Source organism: Mytilus trossulus, chromosome 2, assembly GCF_036588685.1.
Source record: "Mytilus trossulus isolate FHL-02 chromosome 2, PNRI_Mtr1.1.1.hap1, whole genome shotgun sequence".
Classification (NCBI taxonomy): domain Eukaryota; kingdom Metazoa; phylum Mollusca; class Bivalvia; order Mytilida; family Mytilidae; genus Mytilus; species Mytilus trossulus.
The window spans coordinates 29,651,837-29,675,758 of NC_086374.1; the positions used below are offsets into that span (position 1 = coordinate 29,651,837).

A 23,922-nucleotide genomic window follows, 5' to 3' on the forward strand; every position below is an offset into this window, starting at 1 on the left:
AAGAATGTTTTTTGGCAAAATCAGTGTAAAATTTTAACCAATTTAAAGCCAAAGGATGTTGAAAAATGATCGTTTGACACGTGATGAAAAAGGGCATTTCTACCCTCATAACTGGTCATACACAATTTGGATATAATAGCTAAAATAGTATATATTTTTTTGGTGCCAAAAATTGTAATTGGAGACCATGATTAACCATCCAAAATTCATATTTAAGGGGGCGCGCGGGTCTAAATCATTTTTTTTATTTAATATAAGATTTTGCTAATTTTTTCTATAAATGAACTTTATATTATACCTAATAGAAAAATTAATTAAAAAAGAGGGGTCACCGATCATTTACACTCACAATCTGCCTTCGAAAGAAATATAAATTTTTGTAAAGGTACTTTTTTTCTGTTGAACTAATAGGAGAAAAAGAGGTAATATCGAAATAAAAAACGAACCTAATTACAGAAATCGCTTAAATTTTACAATTATTTAGTTTATGTAAAGCTTTTTTGAAAACAACAATAAAAAATATAGGTAACCGATGAATAAAAAAAGATATTTCAATTTTAATGCCAAAAAATAGCATTTTTGCACCAAAGGGAGATAATTTCGAGCTTTTTCAATGATATCTACATTTAAAAAGTCGGCTGCGGCCAACACGAATTGATTTTTTGGAATAATTTTTGTGCCATATGACAAAGTAACAACTACTTAAGGTAATTTATAAAATTTGTAATGAAAATTGAATGTTTAATTTTTTTCTGAAAATCTCATATTCGCGAGCCTCCTTAACTGTACCAATGTTGGATTCTAACCCTGAAACCCTTGCACAGTATATACATAATATAGCCACAGCTCTACATGGGTCTCATAGGAGTCTAAATTGCTGTTGGACCAGCTGATTTTTTTTTATTAACATGACTCATAAAATGTCAATTTTGTAAGTGTGAAAAAGTGATGAAGTCGGATGGGACTCATGAAAGATATACATGCAAAGTGGAAAGGGATTGATTTAAGTTGAAAAACTTGTTTCTCAATCCACTATAAATAAATATGTTTAAACTATACATGTAAGAGTTATTATAACAATGATAAAAATCAATGGAAAATAGTTGTTTTTTTTCCAAAACTTGAGTCTTCATTATAGATATTTCCTATTTACCCACTTTATCTTCAGTATGATTAATATACCTTATTAGCATGAATAGGCTCAATATAATAATTAATATGCAGTTCAGCAACTTTTTTGTAAATATAAGCTAGTTATCATGGTTAAATCGGAATCATGTTGATAAATACAAGGGTTCATAATATTATTTTGTATATTTTTTCAGATTATGAAGTTTTATGTGCACAGTGAAGATCCAGAAATTACGCTTGTTATTAAATGGGACAAAACAACTGGAACAATAAGTGATTTATCAGAGGTAAAGAGATTTATAATCATGATAATAGGAATGTAATTTTTGATGGTTTCTAAATTTAGACATGTCAGAGGGAATAAGAAATTCATAAGCTGCACTGTGTACTTCCTGAGATACAAAATATATTAATGTATTTTCAGACTAAACAGCTAAGTAAAATCATGAAGAAAAAAATCTTTTTGAGTAATTGTTATTGACCCTTTGATACTTACCATGGTTAAGGAACACAAGTCAAAGATTTATGGTTTTAACATATATTAAGAAAATAATGCTACACAAGCATAACAAAGACAACAACATGTAGCGTAGCATTATTTTCCTGAGGTCTTAAGACAACCGCAGCATACCTCCAGGTATCCATCCTGATTACTCTCTACCAGCCTGCACCGTTACAAGGTGTTGGTTCTCTAGTAGATGAAACTCATATATTTAGAAAACTAAATTTACATTTTAACATGTTTAAGGGGTAAGTCAATCAAGTTGTGTCAGGTGGTTGAGAAGTGCTACAATTCTTCAGTAATTTTTTTTTACTGTGAGTGTTTATTTCTAATACAATTAATTTGTACCAATTAATATTTGTTAAACAATCAGGGTACAATCTTCTACCTGCAATTTATTATGGTTTAGAATGGTTAAGAAGGAAATTTTTGTTGCAGTTTTCATGATATTTTTTGTTTGAAATTAATTCAGCATCTTTATCATGTCAGATGTTTTCAGATTCATCCCTATTCAACGCTTATATTTCCTTAACACAAATTCTGCAAGCATTATGTGAACATGTTATAGCATGTATTGGTAATGTATGTTCTTTTCAATATCCTGTTTACTGAAAACTTAAAGCAGAAGTATCAATTAGGTATCATAAGTAATAAGAAGCACACAGTTCTACTTGTTAATGATTAATATTACACTCATACTTATACTGATTGTTTACTGTTTTTGCTTTAGATTGTTACTGAAAGTTTAAAGAAAAAGATTCCCAATATTATGAATGAAAAGATACAGCTTGTCTTCAAAATTAGGTCTGTATATCATGGAATGTATTACATGCACACTTTCACTGTAAAAGTATCAATGATTGACACGGTGCATATTGTACAGGGCTTAATACAGTATGATGAATCGCTGAGCCTAATTCTAGAGATTCTGTAGCCAACTTATAAAATGCCAGGCAATATATGATTGTATCTATTCTATGTTTACAGTATTCCACTATATTTTTATCTGTTTATCCATCAAAATATTAATTGTTTGATAAAACATATACCATGTATACACATAACAGTCAGCAATTCATAAAAAAACCATAAACGAGAACTATGAAGATATAGAGTGATAAACATAAAGTTAAGAAATAAATTAGAATCAAATGAATGATAAAAATGATAAAAAAGACATAGGCAGAGGCAGAGTTGGGGCCCAGCCCCCCCCCCCCCCCCCCCCTTTTTCTTGGAAAAATTTTGTTAATTATATAGGGAATCAGTGAAGCATGACCGGTACGGGCCCCTTCTAAACCCTTTCCTCCATAATAACACCTTTTGGCGCCACCCCTTTACCATAATGATGCCTGTGTAGTACCTCACTTGAAACGCTTTGACCTTGAAATGTCAGCATCAGACTTAACAAAATTTGTATCCAATATTAAAAGGATATTCATGAGAATATCTTGACTGGAATTGAATTTCATTGATGAAATATTGGTTTTCCCAATGCATTGAGACTTTAAACATGATGATTTTTTTTTAATGAAGAAATCCTATGCGAATCAAGTGTGTAAAAAAAAAATGTCCATGGAGGAAAGGGTTAAGCAGTCAGTGGGCCCCCACTTATAAAAATTTCTGGATCTGCCACTGAAAGGTACAAATTTTTGTTAACTAATAATTTGAAATCTAGTATGCATGGGGAAAATTTTAATAATACACTCAAAATTTTCTTATTTATGTTTCGTTATATGTATATTTACAGAGGGAAAATATTATCCAATGACGACATTGTGTGTAAGAAAATAAAACATATGGATGATGTGGATGTTCTCTTGAAAGCCTTGAAAACTTCTAATGAAGGTGTGTATGATATATATGAAATATACATGTAGCTTGTAAATGAACGTTTTAATTGATTAATTGTAATTTAGTCTTTTCAACAGTAGTATATGATTTGTAATTATCCAAAAATGTTGTATAATGCAATTGTTAACATTTCTTTGATACTGAAAATTTTATAGATTTTTAAACTTCCACAGTTTTTGTAGATCAGAGATGCCAGCAAGTAAAGAAATCCTCAGAAATCATCAAGGATTATATATTTAAGGCTAAAAGTCTAATGGAGAAACAGAGAGCAAGAACTGCTATATTGTTATATGAAGAAGTTCTTGCCATTGACCCCAAATGCAGTGCAGCTTTCACAGGACTAGGTAAATTGTGTTTAGCAAATATTGTTATAGAACAAGTCTTTTTATGAACCAGAAGCTGAAATAACACAACAAATATTGTGCTTAATGTTTTCCCTACTATCCACGACCTCGTGTACTATTTTATTCTACATTTGTATTTCTAGACTTGTCAAACATCTTGATTTGTAACATGTTGATTCGTAACTTGTATTTTTTTCTTTAGAAACGGAACTTCTCATTGGCTGGCACCAGTAACAATTTCACAGACACATCTCAGAAAACTTGACTCAAACAAAGTAAACTACATTTCACAAATTAAGAAAGGTAGAAATTCATGTAATGAATGAAGAAAATAGGTCAACAAATTAAGCAATTGTGTTTACACATTAAGAAATTACATTTTACACATCAAGAAGTGTAGAAATTCATGTTACGGATGGAAAAAATACATGTTACAAATTAAGATATTACATTTTACAAATTAAGAAATTACATTTTACAAATTAAGAAATTGCATGTTACGAATTAAGAAATTGCATTTCACAAATTAAGTATTGTATAATTTTGTAGGATATTCCCATCCATAGATAGTACTCTTAAATGTTCAAGCTAAAGAAGTTCAGAAAGGTGTTTTTGAAAAATTACTTATTATGTTATTCATCCATATCTGTCTTTCATTTTGAAAAGAAAAGAAAGTTAACAAATTTTGAAAATAACTACAAATAAATGCATGTTTTAAAATAAAAATAAAAAACTTTGCCATTTTGGATTCTTTGTTGAAATGGCCAGGGTCTTGAATTTGAAAGTTCAATTTTAATGTCTCAACATGGCGTTGCCAGTTTGTTTTAGATTTATTAGTTTGTCCCTTTGGTATCTTTCATCCCTCTTTTATAATACAAAGTCTTTTATGTTTCTTTAGTTGACTGTTATTTGCAAGCAAAACGACCACAGAAAGCTTTATTTTATCTCAGACAGTTACAGAAATTACAGATAACAGATGCAAGCAACCAGGTTTTATTTAGGTATGCATTTGTATATTCGCTCTGACAGATAATTCTTGAAATGGAGGAATAATAAAATCACCATTTTGTTTTACTATAATGTCAAAAAATTGTATTTTTATACGCACGTCCCGTCATTTTGACGGGACGTATTATGGTATACAAATGTCTTGTGTCCGTCTGTTGGGCGTTAACATGTCACACCGTAACTTGAGAACAACTTATCCAAATTTCATGAAACTTTATATAGTTGTTTCTTAGGATGGTCAAATGATCTGTATACTTTTTGGTAAAAATAAGATTTAAACTTTTTGAGTTACAGCAGTTTATATCTAAAACAAGGGTGTGTTTTTTTCACATGTCTCACTGTATCTCAAAAACGATTCTTGATTATGAAACTTTAAACACTTCTTAGTTATATTAATCCCAATATCTGTTTACTTTTAGGTGATGATTCAAAATTTCATTTTGGAGTTATTGAGTATTTTGTAAAAAAGGGGGAGGGTTTTTTTACATGTCAAAAACGATTTCTGATTATTGCTTAAAACTTTATACATGTCTTTTTTATATGAATCTAAAGATTTGTATACTTTTTGGTGATGATTCAAAATTTCATTTTTGAGTTATTAGTATTTTGTAAAAAAGGGGGAGTTTTTTTTACATGTTGTGCCGTATCTCAAAAAAACGATTTATGATTATTGCTTAAAACTTTACACACTTCTTTGTTATATTAATCTTAAGATCTGTATACTTTTTGGTGATGATTCAAAATTTTATTTTTGAGTTATTGAGTATTTTGTAAAACAGGGAAGGTTTGTTTTTTTACATGTCGCGCCATATCTCAAAAATAATTTATGATTATTGCTTAAAACTTTACACTACTTTGTTATATTAACTAGAACACACCCGTGATATCGCGGGTCCGTGACTGAATTAAAGTATATAAATATGCGCAAGACTTATTTTTGTATTAGTATTGTCATCTGATAAAGTCATGCCGATTATAAGATAGTTATCACAGTTTTCTCTGCTTTCAAATCTTTCTGTTTGAACCCGTCTAACTGGAACTTATCAATTATTGGTAATATTAATTATTTGGAAAACAAACGTTCCTGAGATAGAGTATTTTTTTAATCAAAAGCATTGTCCTATATTAGTTATAAATAAAGTTGAATTCTTTGATTCGTTGTTTTACGTCATGCCCGCTAACAAATTGAAAACTGTACCTATACGCCTTATTTTAAGTATTCGTATTGTTATCTTATAAAGTCTTACTGATTAAAATACTACAATAGGTAACAATTTGACAATTTAGTAGGGTCAACCCTGTGATTATGACCCGTGTATATAGCATATCTTGAATACACCGTTAGGTGGTGCGCCTGTCAAATGAGGAACGTACAGATAAGGTAATAGGTAAAAGATGAATATACTATTGGTATCGGTATCAGACTCAACCCGGAACTTCTTAATTATTGGCAATATTAATTACGTGGAAAACAAACGGGCCTGGAGTGGTGTAATTTTTAATCTACACCTTTGTACTATATTAGTTATATATAAAGTTGAATTCTTCGATTCGTCGTTTTTACTTGATGACGGCTGACAAATTGGACCTCGCAATTTTAGTATTATAGATCTATAGATCTGTATACTTTTTGGTTTTGATTCAAAATTTTATTTTAGTATTATTTAGTTTTTTGTAAAAAAAACAAGATGGGGGTTTCACATGTCCCGCCGTGTCTCAATTCAATTAATATATGGTTATTGCTTAAAACTTTCTCAGAAATTATTTATGATATTGCATAAGACTTCCTCACAAGACGTAGGGTGTATCATGCGCTCATGGCGCAGCTGTTTATTTAAAGTATTAATGATATTGTTTAAAGATATCTATAGTTAATAAATCATAGGCATTTAAGAAAGTTGGAGCAATACATGTATTAGTTTCCATAAATGTCTTAATTTTTTCATTACTGAAATTTCTTATAATTTTTTTCATATCACTAGGTTGGACAGAATTAGAAAAAAATTTAATTTGTTTGATATATTTATTTCTTTTTAAATGAATGAAGGGGAACTTTTTGGGCTCTGTGAATTGATCAAAAATTAAAACAAGGATGAGACCATTGTGTACATCTTAAAATTGTTAAATATGGACCTATACCAAAATGTAAGTAGTATGAAAGCCTTGACGCTCACTTTAACTGTTATTTCTTTGAAGTGTTGTCATAGTGGCAATTTACCAGCTTTAAGCCTAAAATATGCTAATCTAAGGGTACTTTGACTCAACAATACAAAGCACAAACATTGCCTAAAATTTAATTTTGATCCCAGTAGAAAACCTGAAAATACATGTTCTGTTCAATATATCTTTTTAAGCCAGAGATTTTTGCTCATTATTTCATAACTTCTTTACTTATTTGAAAGGTAAATTGACAAATAAGTATCTGACATACATACCATAGGACTTCTTTTAAAAATGGTGAAATACATTGTTATTCCTTTCAGATTTGCACAATGTTATTTGAAATTAGGTGAAGCAGAAAAGGCCATTGATGTTCTCCAAAAGTATTGTATTGATTTAAAGAAGAGTGGAGGTACAGACACAAAACATAAACACCAGGTTCAGGTATGTAGCACCAAATATCTAGGAACTATAGGAACCTGATGTTCAGTGGTTTTGTTGATGTGGTTTATAAGTGGTTTTTTTATGTAGATTATAGATCATTTGTTTTCCTGTTTGAATGATTTTACACTAGTAATTTTTGAGGCCCTTAATAGCTTGCTTTTCAATGTGAGTCAAGGCTTTGTGTTGAGGATTATAACAGCTTTCTTTTTTCATTTTGTGACTTGTATGGAGAGTTGTCTCATTGGCACTCATAACACATCTTCTTACAACTTAATGTTTGTTAATTATCCAACAGTTTATGAAAAATACTCTCCAGGAGATTTGATATTTTACTAACAACTGAAAGATGTAAGTATTGTTGCAGTCATTTTTTTAGGAATATTTTTATTAGTTTTTATGAATATTTCTGTTAGTTTTTATCTCATTACTCAGGATGTACCAGAGAGTTCCAACCAAGAAAACAATGAAATCATATAATTATTTTTTTACAGGTTTTATTAGCGAAAGCCTATCTGTTTAAAGGAGAAAAGGATATGGCCATAGTTTTATTGCAGGTAATTTTTAGTTTTTTCTAAAAAAATTTAACTAGACAGTACATTGTACAATAATTTTTTTGAAGAATTTAACATACAATATGTACAAATTGTAAAAAATTGTTTTAGAGGTCTATTTGCATTTGTATGCCCTAGGCTACCATATTATTAATAAATTTGCTGTTACCACTTGCATTACAGACTACATGAAATTCATCAGACCGACAGACAAATCATAGATCGGTCTGGTAAAAAAATTTTGATTCCAGTCCGAATGTCCTGTGTTGGTTTTATTTATGGATCTTTTTAACATTCTAGCAAAATTCCCAAACGATCTCAAAATTCATTTTCCTCTTTATTATTCATGACAGCTATGTTCATTTTGTTCAACCGCTAGCTTAATGCGAAAAATTGCCAACAAGTAATGTGTAAATCCAGGTAAAAACATTTCTGACTGACAAAAACAATAATGGCTGCCATTATTGGCACAACTGGAAATGTAGACAATCCGGATCAGATTCTGGGAATGAATAAGGCTAATTCATGGTTTGCTGATCAAATACAATAATTAAATTTTAAAAAATCCAAGCAGGTTACAAAATTCAGCTATGAAATATAAACACTAGAATTTAAAACCAAAAGATATATGAAAAAGAAAAAAGAAACAGGAAATGATATTTTATACAGTAACTCTAAATTATGTTTAGTTCACAAACATGTCAAAATCCAAAAAAATGTGACATTACTTTTCTTTCGCACTGGAATGCATTCAAGCAATTGTGCACAACTTTCAGAACAATATGCCCTCTTGTCACATGATTTTGTTTTTGTGCATTTTGGAGAGGAGTAAGGCATAACACATCATAAGTTTGTTGTATTTTGTCTGATAATAAACATGTACAATTACATGTAAAAGAAAGTTGGTCTGGTAAGATTTCATTCGGTCTGGTAAAGCTAGGTTGTTTACCAGACTGAATGTCCTGTAAAAATAAAATTCATTCTTGTAGTCTGGGATTACTATCTGACACATGAAAGAAATTTTTATTACTAGTAAAACCTGAATTAGTATTGCCTTAAATGGACCATCTACTGTAAAATGAAACTTGGTTGACATATAACATTATTGAAAGATTGACTACCTTTGTCTGTTAGATGTTACAAACTAGGAAATTTTCTCATGCCATATTTTACTTTCCAATTATCCTGGTGTCACATTGTCATTTGTTTGATAGAAATCATATTTAGAACTTTGGAACATCACAAAGGAAAATGTTTTCACATCTTTTAATAAAAAAAAGTAACTTTATGACATTTCAAGTTGGTCAAATGTTAGAAAACTGCAAATTGAAATATGTTCTTTTTAGACTGCTATTGCAAAAGTACTAGTTAATCTTAATTGCTTGTAGAAAATGAAACCCCATCTAAGTTATATACTTTTTACATTTCAGGGAATTTTGAGACAAGATAAAACTTGTGTTGATGCTTTAACAGAATATGCACCCCTTTTGTACCCTCTAGGCCCAGATCAGAGTGAAGAAGCAATGACAATTTTGTTAACTTTACTAGCAAATGATAAAGGTAAGTATACTGCTGAATTGAATGAAGTATCTTAAGTTTATTTTTTCAGATTTTATTTGTGATGCTGATAACTGAAAATAATTATTATGGAAACAGCAGAGGTTACATATATATAGATATTTATTTTCAGATAACCTGTCATTTTTAGCTCACCTGGCCCAAAGGGCCAAGTGAGCTTTTCTCATCACTTTGCGTCCGTCGTCCGTCGTCGTCGTCCATCGTCGTCGTCCTGCGTTAACTTTTACAAAAATCTTCTCCTCTGAAACTACTGGGCCAAATTAAACCAAACTTGGCCACAATCATCATTAATGTATCTAGTTTAAAATTTGTGTTTTTTTACCCGGCCAACCAACCAAGATGACCGCCATGGCTATAAATAGAACATAGGGGTAAAATGCAGTTTTTGGCTTATAACTCAAAAACCAAAGCATTTAGAGCAAATCTGACATGGGGTAAAATTGTTTATCAGGTGAAGATCTATCTGCCATGAGATTTTCAGATGAATCAGACAACCCGTTGTTGGGTTGCTGCCCCTGAATTGGTAATTTTAAGGAAATTTTACTGTTTTTGGTCATTATCTTGAATATTATTATAGATGGAGATAAACTGTAAACAGCAATAATGTTCAGCAAAGTAAGATTTACAAATATGTCAACATGACCAAATTGGTCAGTTGACCCCTTTAGGAGTTATTGCCCTTTATAGTCAATTTTTAACCTTTTTTCGTAAATTTCCATATCTTTTACAAAAATCTTCTCTTCTGAAACTACTGGGCCAAATTAAACCAAAATTAGCAACAATCAACATTGATGTATCTAGTTTAATATTGTGTTTTTTTACCCGGCCAACCAACCAAGATGGCCGCCATGGCTAAAAATAGAACATAGGGGTAAAATGCAGTTTTTGGCTTATATCTCAAAAACCAAAGCATTTAGAGCAAAGCTGACAAGGGGCAAAATTGTTTATCTGGTCAAAATCTATCTGCCCTGAAATTTTAAGATGAATGGGTCAACTGGTTGTAAGGTTGCTGCCCCTAAATTGGTAATTTTAAGGAAATTTTGCTGTTTTGGGTTATTATCTTGAATATTATTATAGATAGAGATAAACTGTAAACAGCAATAATATACAGCAATTTAAGACTAAAAAATAGGTCAAAATGACCAAAATGGTCAATTGACCCCCTATGAAGTTATCGTTTTTATAATCAATTTTTAACAATTTTCATAAAATTTGTTAATTTTTACTAACATTTTCCACTGAAACTACACGGACAAGTTCATTATAGATAGAGATGATTGTAAGCAGCAAGAATGTTTAGTAAAGTAAGATGTACAAACACATCAAAATCACCTAAACACAATTTTGTCATGAACTGTCTGCTTCCTTTGTTTAATTCACATATACCAAGGTGAGCGACACAGGCTCTTTAGAGCCTCTAGTTTTATGTGAAAATACCATTTTCATATATAAGGGCATATAATGTAATCTATGTCTGTACTTTTGTTATTCATTTGATCTGAAATCAAACTTTTTTCTTTTCTTTTTTTCCCCTGCAGAAATTAGTCTATTTTTTTGTTAAATGTATAATAATGAGTTGCAGAATGATTTTTTGTCTTGTCACAAAGTAGGGGAGGCAAGTTCTCAGCAACACAATTGTATATGTTTTTCAAAATGTGTTATACAAATATTTATATTATCTCATATAATCTGTTTAGGTTATCTTTTATTATTGCAACTGGCTTATCAACATCTTCATTAATTTGTTTCAGACAATAGTTACATAAGAGAGAAATTTACATGGGCTGTTCAACAACCAGATGGTCTTAAGATCCTAAAGAGGTTTGTTTTTGTCTCACCTGCAAAGAAAGTTGCAGTAAGCAATACAGGTATTACAATGAGGCAATGGAAACTAACTAGATTGAAAAAAACATGATATTATATATAAAGCAAATTTTCACAACTTTGACAAACCAAGAATAATGTAAGAAATACTAATAATAAAATTTCTCAGGAGGATTTTAACAGAAATTGTGGTTGATTCTACTTTGAAAAATCTGCACATTTATCCAAATTAAAGTTTATATCATTTGGTGGATTTATTTTTTTTAATTATAAATATATTTTTCTTCTCATTAAATACTAAATATTATTGTTCCATATCCTTATTTGTAAATGGAACAGTAAGAAATTTAGAATTTAGATATTCAATATACTGATAGTATTGTGAGGTGTGTTCCTTTTATGAGTTCATTCACATATATTTATGTAAATCTTGTATTTTTAGTGTGGCAGGGAAAGCATGGTCAGACATAGCTTCTTTGGTGTTCATGGCTACATCTGTCAGAGAATGTGGAGGTACTTAGACAAATATTTTTATAATTCAAATGTAAAAGCAGAGATTCCAAGAAAATGGTTACCTAATGGATAATGTTATAAAAGTATAAATTGTGGTTTCATGAAGAAACAAAATCTTTTTCTGTTTTGGAAACTGTCTCAAACCATTAAATGCATTTACTTCTAATTGATAGGATTTTATAGGATATTTTCCTTGTTGGCAATCATTCCACAACTGTCCATTTATATTTTTTTTTTAGTTTTATGTTGTTAAACAATGATATCTTATTAGGGTTTTCCCTAAATGACAGTTATGTATTATGAAAATAAATAAACTTGAGAGCACATGATTGCCCTGTGGAAATCAATTGTTAGTTTTGGTCATAACATGTTTTATAGTGGATATCTTGTAAAAATTATCAGATAAGTCTTTACTAAGAAAGTATAGGATGAAGTAATAGAATGCAATATGCAATATATAATTGGTAAAAATTTAAGAATGCCATAATGATCAGAACAGACAGAAACAGTTTTTTTTCTAGAATTTGAGACCACTTTAGTTTTGAAAGGACTATCTTACCTACATTAAAAACCTGCTGTTTTTATGTACATTGTTCTTTCGAAAGAAACTGTTTTAAAACTTTATTTGAATAACACAAAAGTAAATATTTAATAATAACGAAAATAAGGATGCATTCAAGCAAATTATACTTACCAAATTGCCGTTTCCGGTAAAAAATATTGTCAGTTTTAACTAAGCATATCTAGACGGCAATAATTTTCTATGCAATAAACTGAAAGGCCACTTGTAGAGCTATGCATATAACCGGACAATTTAACATTAGATGAATGGTAAATGGTTTTGTGCAGGAGAAAACTATGCAATTAACCGAATTATGCTATTAAGCGGTATGCAATTAAGTGGAATCGACTGTATTTTGAATTCATATTTTCTGTGGGTTATTTTATAGTTAGACAATTGTGAATTGATCAGAAATTGTTTTTAACAGATTGGTTGTATTCTAGAGTTTAACTGTGTTTAAATATTGATAAATAAAACAATATAATTTTAGGTGTTGATGAGGCTATCTCTATCATGGAACATGCCTATGATTTGAAGAAGAGTGACTCGCATACTCTGTTGACATATGTACACATGCTGGAGGTATTTATTGTAAACATAAAATGACCATATAAAGTTTTTTTTTTTTAAATCAAGCTTCAAACTTCTGTCTGTACTTTTAGCCCTTTTATTTCGTTTGCTTACATTCAACTCTTGAATGCTTGGTATGACAGGAAGACAAAATTCATGATGAGCATTGAACACATTGTACCAGAGAAGAATACAATGATGTCTCAACCAATTTAGATGCATATAAATCAATAAACTGGTTTGAAGTAACATCTTTCAACTAAGGTTACCAAACATTTAAAAAAAGACTTAATATAATTCAGAAAAAAAGTTAACGGACCATTGTTTAGCTTAAATGAGATGTGCTTTTTTTATGCCAATATGTTCATTGATATAGGAAGATGTGGTGTGAGTGCCAATGAGACAACTCTCCATCCAAATAACAATTTAAAAAAAAAAAAGTAAACCATTATAGGTCAATGTACCGCCTTCAACACGGTGCCTTGGCTCACACCGAACAACAAGCTATAAAGGGCCCCAAAATTACTAGTGTAAAACCATTCAAACGGGAAAACCAACGATCTAAACTATATAAAAAAAAAATTGAACATTTTTGTTTATAAAATAAGTGACTGTTAATGAAGGGATGATTTGGTAGAAGTTAGAACATATATAAATGCTGGAAGGTTTTCTACAATTGATTTATAATTTACTTACACCTTACAAGCAGAAAATTAGTTTTGAGCTATGTTGAAGTGACTAAAGTTAAAAATACCTTTAAAAATTTGGGGAATGTACTGTAGATTCAGTAATTATTTGGCCCTTTTGTAATTCATGAAGAATGGACCAAAATATGAGATTATTTATTGCAATGTCAGGAAAACTGTTACAGCTAATCAGCTATATGTTATAGATCTCAGAGAGTGAGTTCTATTTTTGCAATACTCACACCATCATATAACAGTATATATAATTATTTGCTTTGATAAAAACCTCCCAATATTCTCTGTCTGTTTTTGCTAAAAATCATCATTTTTGTTAAGTAAATAGTTAGACAGATGAGTTTGTTTTAGTTTTTTCAACAATCAGAGATGGTTTTTTTATTGATAATTTCTAGTAAAATAACATTTTTCATTTACAAAAAGAAGATTTGCATATTTTAGCTGATAGGTAAACAAGGCATTGGAATACAGCTTATAAAGAAGTACATTGAAGACTTCCCTGCTATGGCTATTGGTAATTTTACATGCAGGAATTTACACAATTGTACCAAGTTCTTGTCTACTGAAAAGTTTTCTGCAGGTATATTTACATCAAATAGTAATTTAAATACTGTTCATCTGTTTAAAATGCCACTATGTCTGACCTATAAAGATTTCTTCACCAAATTAAATATGGCCTCATCATTACTTAAAAATTGAAAATAACATAAAAAGTATTCTGAAAATCTTGAATAGGATAAATTGTTATCTTCACAGAAATGATACATTTACTATCTTTACTTCAAATTAAAAAGGTTCCAAACACTTTATATATTAAACATGGCTAACCATGGCTACCCACTAAATTGTCTAAATTTAGAAAAATAATCATAGTGTGAAAAAATTAACGTTAGGACATTTTGAGTTGTAGGGTTGGTAACAATTTATTTATAATACACATGAAAATTATTTTATATGAATATATAATTATTTGCCAGTTCCATTACAGGGGAATATAGACTTTCAGAAAAAAAATGTCATATAAGAATAAGTGTTTGAGTCACAGTGCAAAAGTGTCTGCATTAGGGTGCCAATACCAGAATCCCAATAGAAATAGGCTCTTTATGGATTCTTAGATTCTTTAGTCCAAAATGTCAGTTGTGTTTATTTTGTTATAAACATTATCAATGTCTTTTTATTTCAAATTAATGTTTAGCACCAAATCATGGAAGGCTTGTCAAAATTAAGATATATGAATTTATTTTTTAGCTTTGGCTAAAGAATTAGTGGTTGAATCTACCACACAGCAGGAAGATACCTTTACCTTTACTCCTGATCAGCTGTACCTCCTAGCATTACTACATACACTGGTTAAAATCCTGTTTGTGAAGGGTTATCTCAGTGTATTACCTCTCATTACAGATATACTTGGTAAAGATAGATATATATGATACAATTTATATGTTAAACAAAAATGAAATGTTTATTTGCATGATAAATTATTTCTTCAACACTATTGAAAAATTAAGCCTCCATCCAAAATAACATTACAATTTTTATTATTCTTGATATTTGGATAATGAAACCTCAAACTATGAAACCTTAAAATCAACATTTGTACTTCAGTTTGTTTTAAATCAAGGGAGAAATTTAAAGTTCTTTAGACCATTTACCAAATAAATATATTGTAAAACATGTACTTTTAATTGTTCTATTTCGTTGCTGTTATGATTTAAATGATTGGTTAGGGCTAAAATCTATTTACTTTGCAAATTGTAGCATATATGTTCTCTCAATACTTTCAGATCCAATATCAGCCAACAAAGATCTGCACCTAACGAATATTAGGAATGAAGCAGCTTATTTCACATGTATCAGTAAAGTATGTATGTGCATTAGGTAGCTGTCAGTTCAATATGTACCTTTTAAACCCTGTCAAAAATGTTGATACACCTTTTAAGATGCAAGAGAATTTAACTTGTGATTTTTTTATAGGTAAATTTGTATATTTTCAATCTTTCAAAAAGTTTTTATTTCATGAATAAAATTTCCTACTAAAGGTTTTAGAATAATAGAAGATGGGGCATGCTTGCCAATGAGACAACTTTTCACAAGTGACCAAATGACATGTATTTCATTAATAAAATTTCCTACTGAAGGATTTTAGAATAATAGAAGATGTGGTATGATTGCCATTGAGACAACTTTTCACAAGAGAACAAATGTCACAGAAATTAATTAACAACAATAGGTCACTGTATGGCCTTCAGCAACTGCATAGTCAGATATAAAAGGCCGGAAATGACAAATTTAAAACAATTCAAAAGAGAACAGTCTAATTTGTGTACGAGCAACAAATAAGTAAAACACCTACAAACGACAACCTCTAAATTACAGACTCCTGACTTGGGACAAGCACATACATACAGAATGTGGCGGGGTAAATATGTTAGTGGGATCCCAACCCTCTCTAACCTGGGACAGTGGTGTAACAGTACAACATAAGAACACACTAACAAACTATAAAAATCAGCTGATAAAGGCTTAACTCATCACGATGGATACAAATAGAAATACATCTGAAAAAATCACAGGAGAGACATGGCCGGTTTGTTTGAAGTTTTTCAATTTTATGCAAGAAAAGATGTTAGAAAACTTTCATATTGCATTCTTTTTATAAATGTTCAATACATTTCTAAATCTTTATAATTCCCACTTTTGTATATAATGTTATTTATACAAAATTAATTTTTATAATCAAGTTTCATTTTCCAGCATGTACTTGAACTGATTGTGGCAAGAAATTTAAGCTAGCAGTCACAAATTAAATAAAAGTAATAAATCAATTACAAACGAAAGTGAACCAACGCCTGGTGAGTCTGTAGTACGGTAGAGTCCTTAAAGTGGATACCCGAGGGTATGCAGGGTCGTTATGATAAAAAACATAAAATGTAGAGAGTCTTATAACAACAACACTTTAGGGACTGCTGCAGAAATTTATTGATCGACATGTTTCGGTGCCTAGGGCACCGTCATCAGGATAAAAACAATACATAAAATCATGTTGAAGTACAAAATCGGGTTGTTAAAATTTAAACGTCACAATGTTACACTGGTAAGTAACGTTATTAATAGCAACGTAGTAATAAATGTATCATGTAATCGTCATTATTTTCATCACTTTGTCTTAGACACGTAACGCATTATGATTTATTTTTCAGGTGATGACAACCAAACATAATTTACAGTTTGATCTAGAGAAAGAAAAGTTTATATATTTGGTTGGTGATAGTCACTGCATAACGTCTGCATGGCAACATATAAAATTCAAGGTATACCTATATATGCAGAGCAATAAATGCCTATTTGATAATTTACTTAAACAGTGTCTATTTTATGTCTTTTGGCATGTAAATATTTTCTATTCCTATCATTGTTCAAATCTTTTGCCCTTTCACAAAGCTAAGTTGCAGTTTTATATTATCTCTTTAACTGATCAACTGGTAATTTTTTGTTATCTCATTGCTAGTAAATAGTAACATGTACGATGTCAGTTCATTGTAATAAAAAATATACTTACCAAAAATGGCATACTGTTCATCCATTATTAACTGTGGTATACCCATTTGTCTTATGATAGGGTGAACCAAGAAATTAAATGTTCAATGATGAAGAAATCTTTAGGCTTCTGTGCATAATTTGATAAAACCGTGAAATAAAATATCTAAGAAAATCCGTACCCAAGAAAATAAATGAAATCACAGTACAGTAAATTCTATAACAGATAAGCTAGGATGATATCCTTTATTTTTACATTGATATCTGATTAAATTGATCAACTTGAATGGTAAATTTTTGGGAAAATACACACACAAAATACTCTACCTTAAATTATAATCACCTTTCATAAGCTTACGCTCCATAAAATTGAAAAGGTCCTGCTAACAAGAATTGAAAGCGAAACCTTTCTAAACTGAAAATCTTACTGAATTGAATTCTTGAACCATAACAATGAGTTTATAATCTTTGATGATTGTAACTGTAAAACAAGCAGCTATTTAAAATAAATAACAGTCTTGCATTTTACAGTTAGCTTGAATTTAAGGATGCCTATGAAAGAGAGGTGTGTGATTCTAAAGGGACATTAAAAAGTTGATTTTTCATTTTGTAATTTAAGGTTATAAAAAATTTCTGGAAAATGAAAAAAAGGAATATAAATTCATGTTTTATCTTGTCTTTGTTTTTAGGAAGAAACAGTTACCATACATCCAGTATTATCAACAGGGACTAAAATATGGCATTTAAGGGAAGAGAGCCAATTTTATCCAAAGATAAACTTTTATAATGCAATTAAAGTTATTCCTGATAATGCAGCTGTTATGCTATGTTTTGGTGAAATCGATTGCAGAGAAGCTTTGTTACTATGTGTTGAGAAATCTAAATATGATGTGAGTACTTAAGGTTTATGTACCCTTCTGTAGCCATTTTTGTACGAACTTTTCAAAATAAAAAATCTTGATTTATTTGCCACAAAGTCCTCTTTTTCTATCAAATGCAACGAAACAGTAAAAAATAAGGCATTGCATCAAGTTTCCCCTTGGAATAGGTACTAAATGGCCTATCTCTATTATTCATTATAGCTGTAGTTTTGATACAATTGAGGTTTGAAAAATTCGTAAAATAATGGCTACAGAAGGGTACATAAACCTTAATATAGCTTTTTAAACTTTTACTTTTTTTAGAGGACCTCCATCAGGATTCATTAGGTAGTAGGATCATCCATATATATTGGTGTATCAATAATCCAAACTGAAATAACAAGGGAAAAAAAATAAAGAAAAAAATGTTCAAAAGTCAAAAAGCTTTGTATGATTGTTCCCTAATGCTTCAGAAGGTATTGTAATCTTTGATATGAAGGTCAAGGTGACATACTTGTTAAGAGGTTTTATACAATTGCATTTCTATTAGGAGTTTGGGTGACTTGCTTGCAAACTTTGTAGGAATGCTTGCTTAAACATTTTAATTAAGATTGACATCTGCAAAAATGAATATTTGGAATTTCTGGCTCTTTTTTACAGGTTTACTAGATTTGATTGGTTGATTGAATTTTCATATTCTGACCACATAATTAATAATCTACCCAATTGTGAAAAGAAATGGCTCACAATTTCTAATGTTAAATATAAATGTTGCCATAAGCAGATTTTTAATTCTGAAAAGTCTTAGCATATTGTTAAGTCTGAAAAATTTCAGAGTCACCAGCTAAATGTAGAATGTTTGTAAAATATTAAAAAAATGACATTGATTGCTTCATTGACAGCTCTTTTTTTGTTTAGCATTTTTAAAACTGTCAAACATTTGTTGTTGTACATAATTAAAGTTATTAACACTGAATGTAGAAATTAATATTAATTTTTATATTTATAGAGTATAGAAGAGGCTATTGATACAGTTATAGATATATATATAGAAGTTATTAAAGATTTATACAAGAAATATAATTGGAACATCTATATACACCCTGTAATGCCAGTATTGGATATCACAAGGTATTTCACTTGCCTTTCAAATCATACCTGCTAATACATTCGAAGATTCCAATATCAAATGTTATGTATGCTACAATTTTTGTGTGTACTTGCTATTAACAATGTATCCCCCCTTTTTAGCTCACCTGGCCCAAAGGGCCAAGTGAGCTTTTCTCATCACTTTGCGTCCGGCGTTAGCTTTTACAAAAATCTTCTCCTCTGAAACTACTGGGCCAAATCAAACCAAACTTGGCCACAATCATCATTGGGGTATCTAGTTTAAAAAATGTGTGGCGTGACCCGGTCAACCAACCAAGATGGCCGCCACGGCTAAAAATAGAACATAGGGGTAAAATGCAGTTTTTGGCTTATAACTCAAAAACCAAAGCATTAAGAGCAAATCTGACATGGGGTAAAAATGTTTATCAGGTCAAGATCTATCTGCCCTGAAATTTTCAGATGAATCGGTCAATCGGTTGTTGGGTTGCTGCCCCTGAATTGGTAATTTTGAGGAAATTTTGCTGTTTTTGGTTATTATCTTGAATATTATTATAGATAGAGATAAACTGTAAACAGCAATAATGTTCAGCAAAGTAAGATCTACAAATAAGTCAACATGACCAAAATAGTCAGTTGACCCGTTTAGGAGTCAATTTTTATAGTCAATTTTTAACCATTTTTCGTAAATTAAAGTAATCTTTTACAAAAATCTTCTCCTCTGAAACTACTGGGCCAAATCAAACCAAACTTGGACACAATCATCATTAGGGTATTTAGTTTAAAAAGTGTGTGGCGTGACCCAGTCAACCAACCAAGATGGCCACCACAGCTAAAAATAGAACATAGGGGTAAAATACAGTTTTTGGCTTATAACTCAAAAACCAAAGCATTTAAAGCAAATCTGACATGGGTAAAAATGTTTATCAGGTCAAGATCTATCTGCCTTGAAATTTTCAGATGAATCGGTCAATCGGTTGTTGGGTTGCTGCCCCTGAATTGGTAATTTTGAGGAAATTTTGCTTTTTTTGGTTATTATCTTGAATATTATTATAGATAGAGATAAACTGTAAACAGCAATAATGTTCAGCAAAGTAAGATCTACAAATAAGTCAACATGACCAAAATAGTCAGTTGACCCGTTTAGGAGTTATTGCCCTTTATAGTCAATTTTTAACCATTTTTCGTAAATTAAAGTAATCTTTTACAAAAATCTTCTCCTCTGAAACTACTGGGCCAAATTAATCCAAACTTGGCCACAATCATCTTTGGGGTATCTAGTTTAAATAATATGTGACGTGACCTGGTCAACCAACCAAGATGGCCGCCACGGCTAAAAATAGAACATAGGGGTAAAATGCAGTTATTGGCTTATAACTATAAACCAAAGCATTTTGAGGAAATCTGACATGGGGTAAAAATGTTTATCAGGTCAAGATCTATCTGCCCTGAAATTTTCAGTTGTATCAGTCAACCCGTTGTTGGGTTGCTGCCCCTGAATTGGTAATTTTGAGGAAATTTTGCTGTTTTTGGTTATTATCTTGAATATTATTATAGATAGAGATAAACTGTAAACATCAATAATATTCAGCAAAGTTAGTTTTACAAATAAGTCAACATGACCGAAATGGTCAGTTGACCCTTTTAGGAGTTAATGCCCTTTATAGTCAATTTTTAACCATTTTTCATAAATGTAAGTAATCTTTTACAAAAATCTCCACTGAAACTACTAGGCCACAATCATCTTTGGGGTATCTAGTTTGAAAAATGTGTCCGATGACCTGGCCATTCAACCAAGATGGCCACCATGGCTAAAAATAGAACATAGGGTAAAATGCAGTTTTTGGCTTATAACTATGAAAGCAAAGCATTTAGAGCAAATCTGACAAGAAGTTAAATTGTTAATCAAGTCAATATCTATCTGCCCTGAATTTTTCAGATGAATTGGACAACTGGTTGTTGGGTTGCTGCCCTCCAATTGGAAATTTTTAAAGGAATTTTGCCGTTTTTGGTTATCTTGAATACTATTATAGATAGCGATAAACTGTAAACAGCAATAATGTTCAGCAAAGTAAGATCTACAAATAAGTCAAACATGACCTAAATGGTCAATTGACCGCTCTTAAGGAGTTATTGCCCTTTATAGTCAATTTTTAACAATTTTCATTAATTTGGTAAATTTATGTAAATTTTTACCAAATATAGTTCTCTGTTACTAACGGGCAAAGTTAATTATAGATATAATTGTGAGAAGCAAAATCGTTCAGTAAAGTAAGAACTTCAAACACATCACCATCACCAAAATACAATTTTGTCATGAATCCATTTGTGTCCTTTGTTTGATATGCACATAGACCAAGGTGAGCGACACAGGCTCTTTAGAGCCTCTAGTTTCTTTTTCTTTTTAGCTTTATTCGTTTTTAAAAGTTTTTATGAGAGAGGTTTTTTGCAGGTTGATAATGTGAATGTTTCATTTTGTGAGACATTTTCAATAAGAAAATATAAAATGTTATTTGAAATGTTAGTCAAAATTAGGCACATGTACTAGAAGATAACAGTTATACGTTAACAATAACATAATTACACATTTGCAAGCAAGACTCACAATAAATACATTAAGTGATATCATACAATAGAATTGAAATATACCCTATTTGGTTGATTTGTTTGCTAAGTACTTATAGACCTCTTATTTATGTTCTCCTCAAGATCAAAAGGGTTTAACATGCAGGATGTTACTTTTCCTGGTTTGTTTCTGGAATCCTCTGTCCCAAATTTCAAAAATTTAGGTTTACTGAATTTTGGGGTTTGAAGTGGTATAAATGAAACATGATACTTATATTACATTTGTATTGTAATGAATAGTTTAGATCTAAAAGAAAATCACTCAAGCAAGCTTCTTCTAAAGTCTGTATGTTCTTTCTCTCTGATTTTAGATCACTTGTAATGCAGTTTAATTTAAGACTTAAACAAAGAATAAAGAAAGAGTCGACAATAAAGTGGCTACAATTTGTGGATGAGTTATTATATACTAATGAAGATAATAGCTTAGTTTTAAAAGACTGCTACAGTGAGTATAAGTTGAAATAGAAAAGGACATGGGATAGATGTTTGGAAGGGAGAAAAACACAAATGGAACCCAGAAATTTACATGAGTAGAGCAAAATAATGTCTTACAGCCAAAAGTTACTACTAGGTGTTCCAGACCTCATAAGAAAGCACTTGTCAATATAAATCATCTAAAAAATCAGTTATTTTTCTCTTTTGATTTCTTTTAACATGTTATCATCAAGGGTGTTTATGACTTACAATACAGTAAAGGTGACTTGTATTGTTTACATCTTGATTCTTTGATCTTAAGGGACAGTTTTCTCATTGGCAATCATACCACATCTCAAACAAATCCTATCAGGAAATAATTAACAGAATATTTCATATGTTATATTTGTACAGTCTAATAAAAATTTGATTAAGTTTTGGACAGAAATGCCCAGTGAAGTGATTTGTAAGTGTTGGTGCAACTCTGCTCAATAAAATCTGACATATCACTGCAAATATGAGCATATTGTTAAAACTGTATATTAAATATGAACAAGATTGTTCAAATAACAAATACAATGGGAAAGTTTGAATTAACCTTGGTTGTTGTGTGGTAGCATGCTAGCCTCAAGAGTTGGCAGTTTGTGTGGGTTGAATCCCTGGCAAAGTAAAAATTAAAGACCTACACATTGGTGTTTGCTGCTTCCCTGCTAAGCACATGGGATTTAGGAGTTAAAGCAAAGACTGGTCAACTAGCAGTCAGAAAAAATATGACTGGGTAGGGTGGCATAATTTCCTGTGGACATTTGTCTTGTCAACTTGCACATTAAAAATCCTACTCCAAGTACAAACCAGGATATATGTTCATGCTACATTATCATGTTCTTTTCTGGATTAACTACAGATAAGTTTTGAAATTTATAACTACAGGAGAAAGAAAAAAGAAAAAAAACATTTCAATGGTTACATACTATGTCTCTATACAAAACTACTGAAAATTCATCATTAGGAATTTTATGATCATTCAGAATTGATACAGCCCTATTGGAAATTTTATTCATATTTTTCCCTTTTTTTCAGAATTCGATGGGACTCATGTTCATCCAAGATATACAGCTTTACTGGAAACATCTTTAAGAACTTGTACAGATGTGTGATGTTAGCTTTTGAAGGCAGCGTCTCTCTGTCTTCATACTATTGACTTGTTGTTTAAGATTATTCTTAACAAGTTTAGCAGGTCTACAATATATTCTTATCAAACTTAACAATTCTTGTACATTTTTTAATGAAATAATCTAAGTTCAGTATAAAGGTTTATGATTTTTTTGATTTTTTATATTTTATGTTCTTCCTACATGCCTCAGATTTTCATTTCCTTTAATATCACCCAATGATAAGTCCTGTTTTTCATTGCTATATCTTCAGGAAGTATTTATGTGGGTCTAGATTGACTGTTGGTTGTTTAACACCCTGTGGCGAATATTACATAAATATAAAAGGAAGATGTGGTATGATTGCCAATGAAACAACTCTCCACAAGAGACCAAAATGACACAGACATTAACAACTATAGGTCACTGTACAATCTTCAACATTAAGCATAGCACATACCACATAGTCAGATATAAAAGACCCAGAAA

The 23,922-nt window shown here is 30.6% G+C and overlaps 1 protein-coding gene across 4 annotated transcripts in view; it reads left to right on the forward strand.

Moving 5' to 3' along the window:
• Positions 1-23,553, forward strand: part of LOC134706948 (uncharacterized) — a 31,462-nt gene extending 7,909 nt beyond the window's left edge. For 2 of the 4 annotated variants that reach the window (XM_063566333.1, XM_063566332.1), the window contains exons 2-20: positions 1,326-1,418; positions 2,364-2,437; positions 3,381-3,478; positions 3,658-3,828; positions 4,727-4,829; positions 7,320-7,440; positions 7,932-7,994; positions 9,422-9,551; positions 11,321-11,390; positions 11,836-11,906; positions 12,959-13,050; positions 14,181-14,319; positions 14,988-15,149; positions 15,524-15,600; positions 16,940-17,050; positions 17,966-18,166; positions 19,146-19,267; positions 22,180-22,313; positions 23,363-23,552. In XM_063566333.1, coding sequence (XP_063422403.1) covers positions 1,329-1,418; positions 2,364-2,437; positions 3,381-3,478; positions 3,658-3,828; positions 4,727-4,829; positions 7,320-7,440; positions 7,932-7,994; positions 9,422-9,551; positions 11,321-11,390; positions 11,836-11,906; positions 12,959-13,050; positions 14,181-14,319; positions 14,988-15,149; positions 15,524-15,600; positions 16,940-17,050; positions 17,966-18,166; positions 19,146-19,267; positions 22,180-22,313; positions 23,363-23,439 — 2,106 coding nt within the window. In that variant the 5' untranslated portion in view covers positions 1,326-1,328 and the 3' untranslated portion in view covers positions 23,440-23,552. Of the gene's footprint in view, positions 1-1,325; positions 1,419-2,363; positions 2,438-3,380; positions 3,479-3,657; positions 3,829-4,726; positions 4,830-7,319; positions 7,441-7,931; positions 7,995-9,421; positions 9,552-11,320; positions 11,391-11,835; positions 11,907-12,958; positions 13,051-14,180; positions 14,320-14,987; positions 15,150-15,523; positions 15,601-16,939; positions 17,051-17,965; positions 18,167-19,145; positions 19,268-22,179; positions 22,314-23,362 lie in introns of all 4 variants that reach the window. The other 2 variants (XM_063566330.1, XM_063566331.1) reach the window with 2 other exon arrangements.
• Positions 23,554-23,922: the final 369 nt, after the last annotated feature.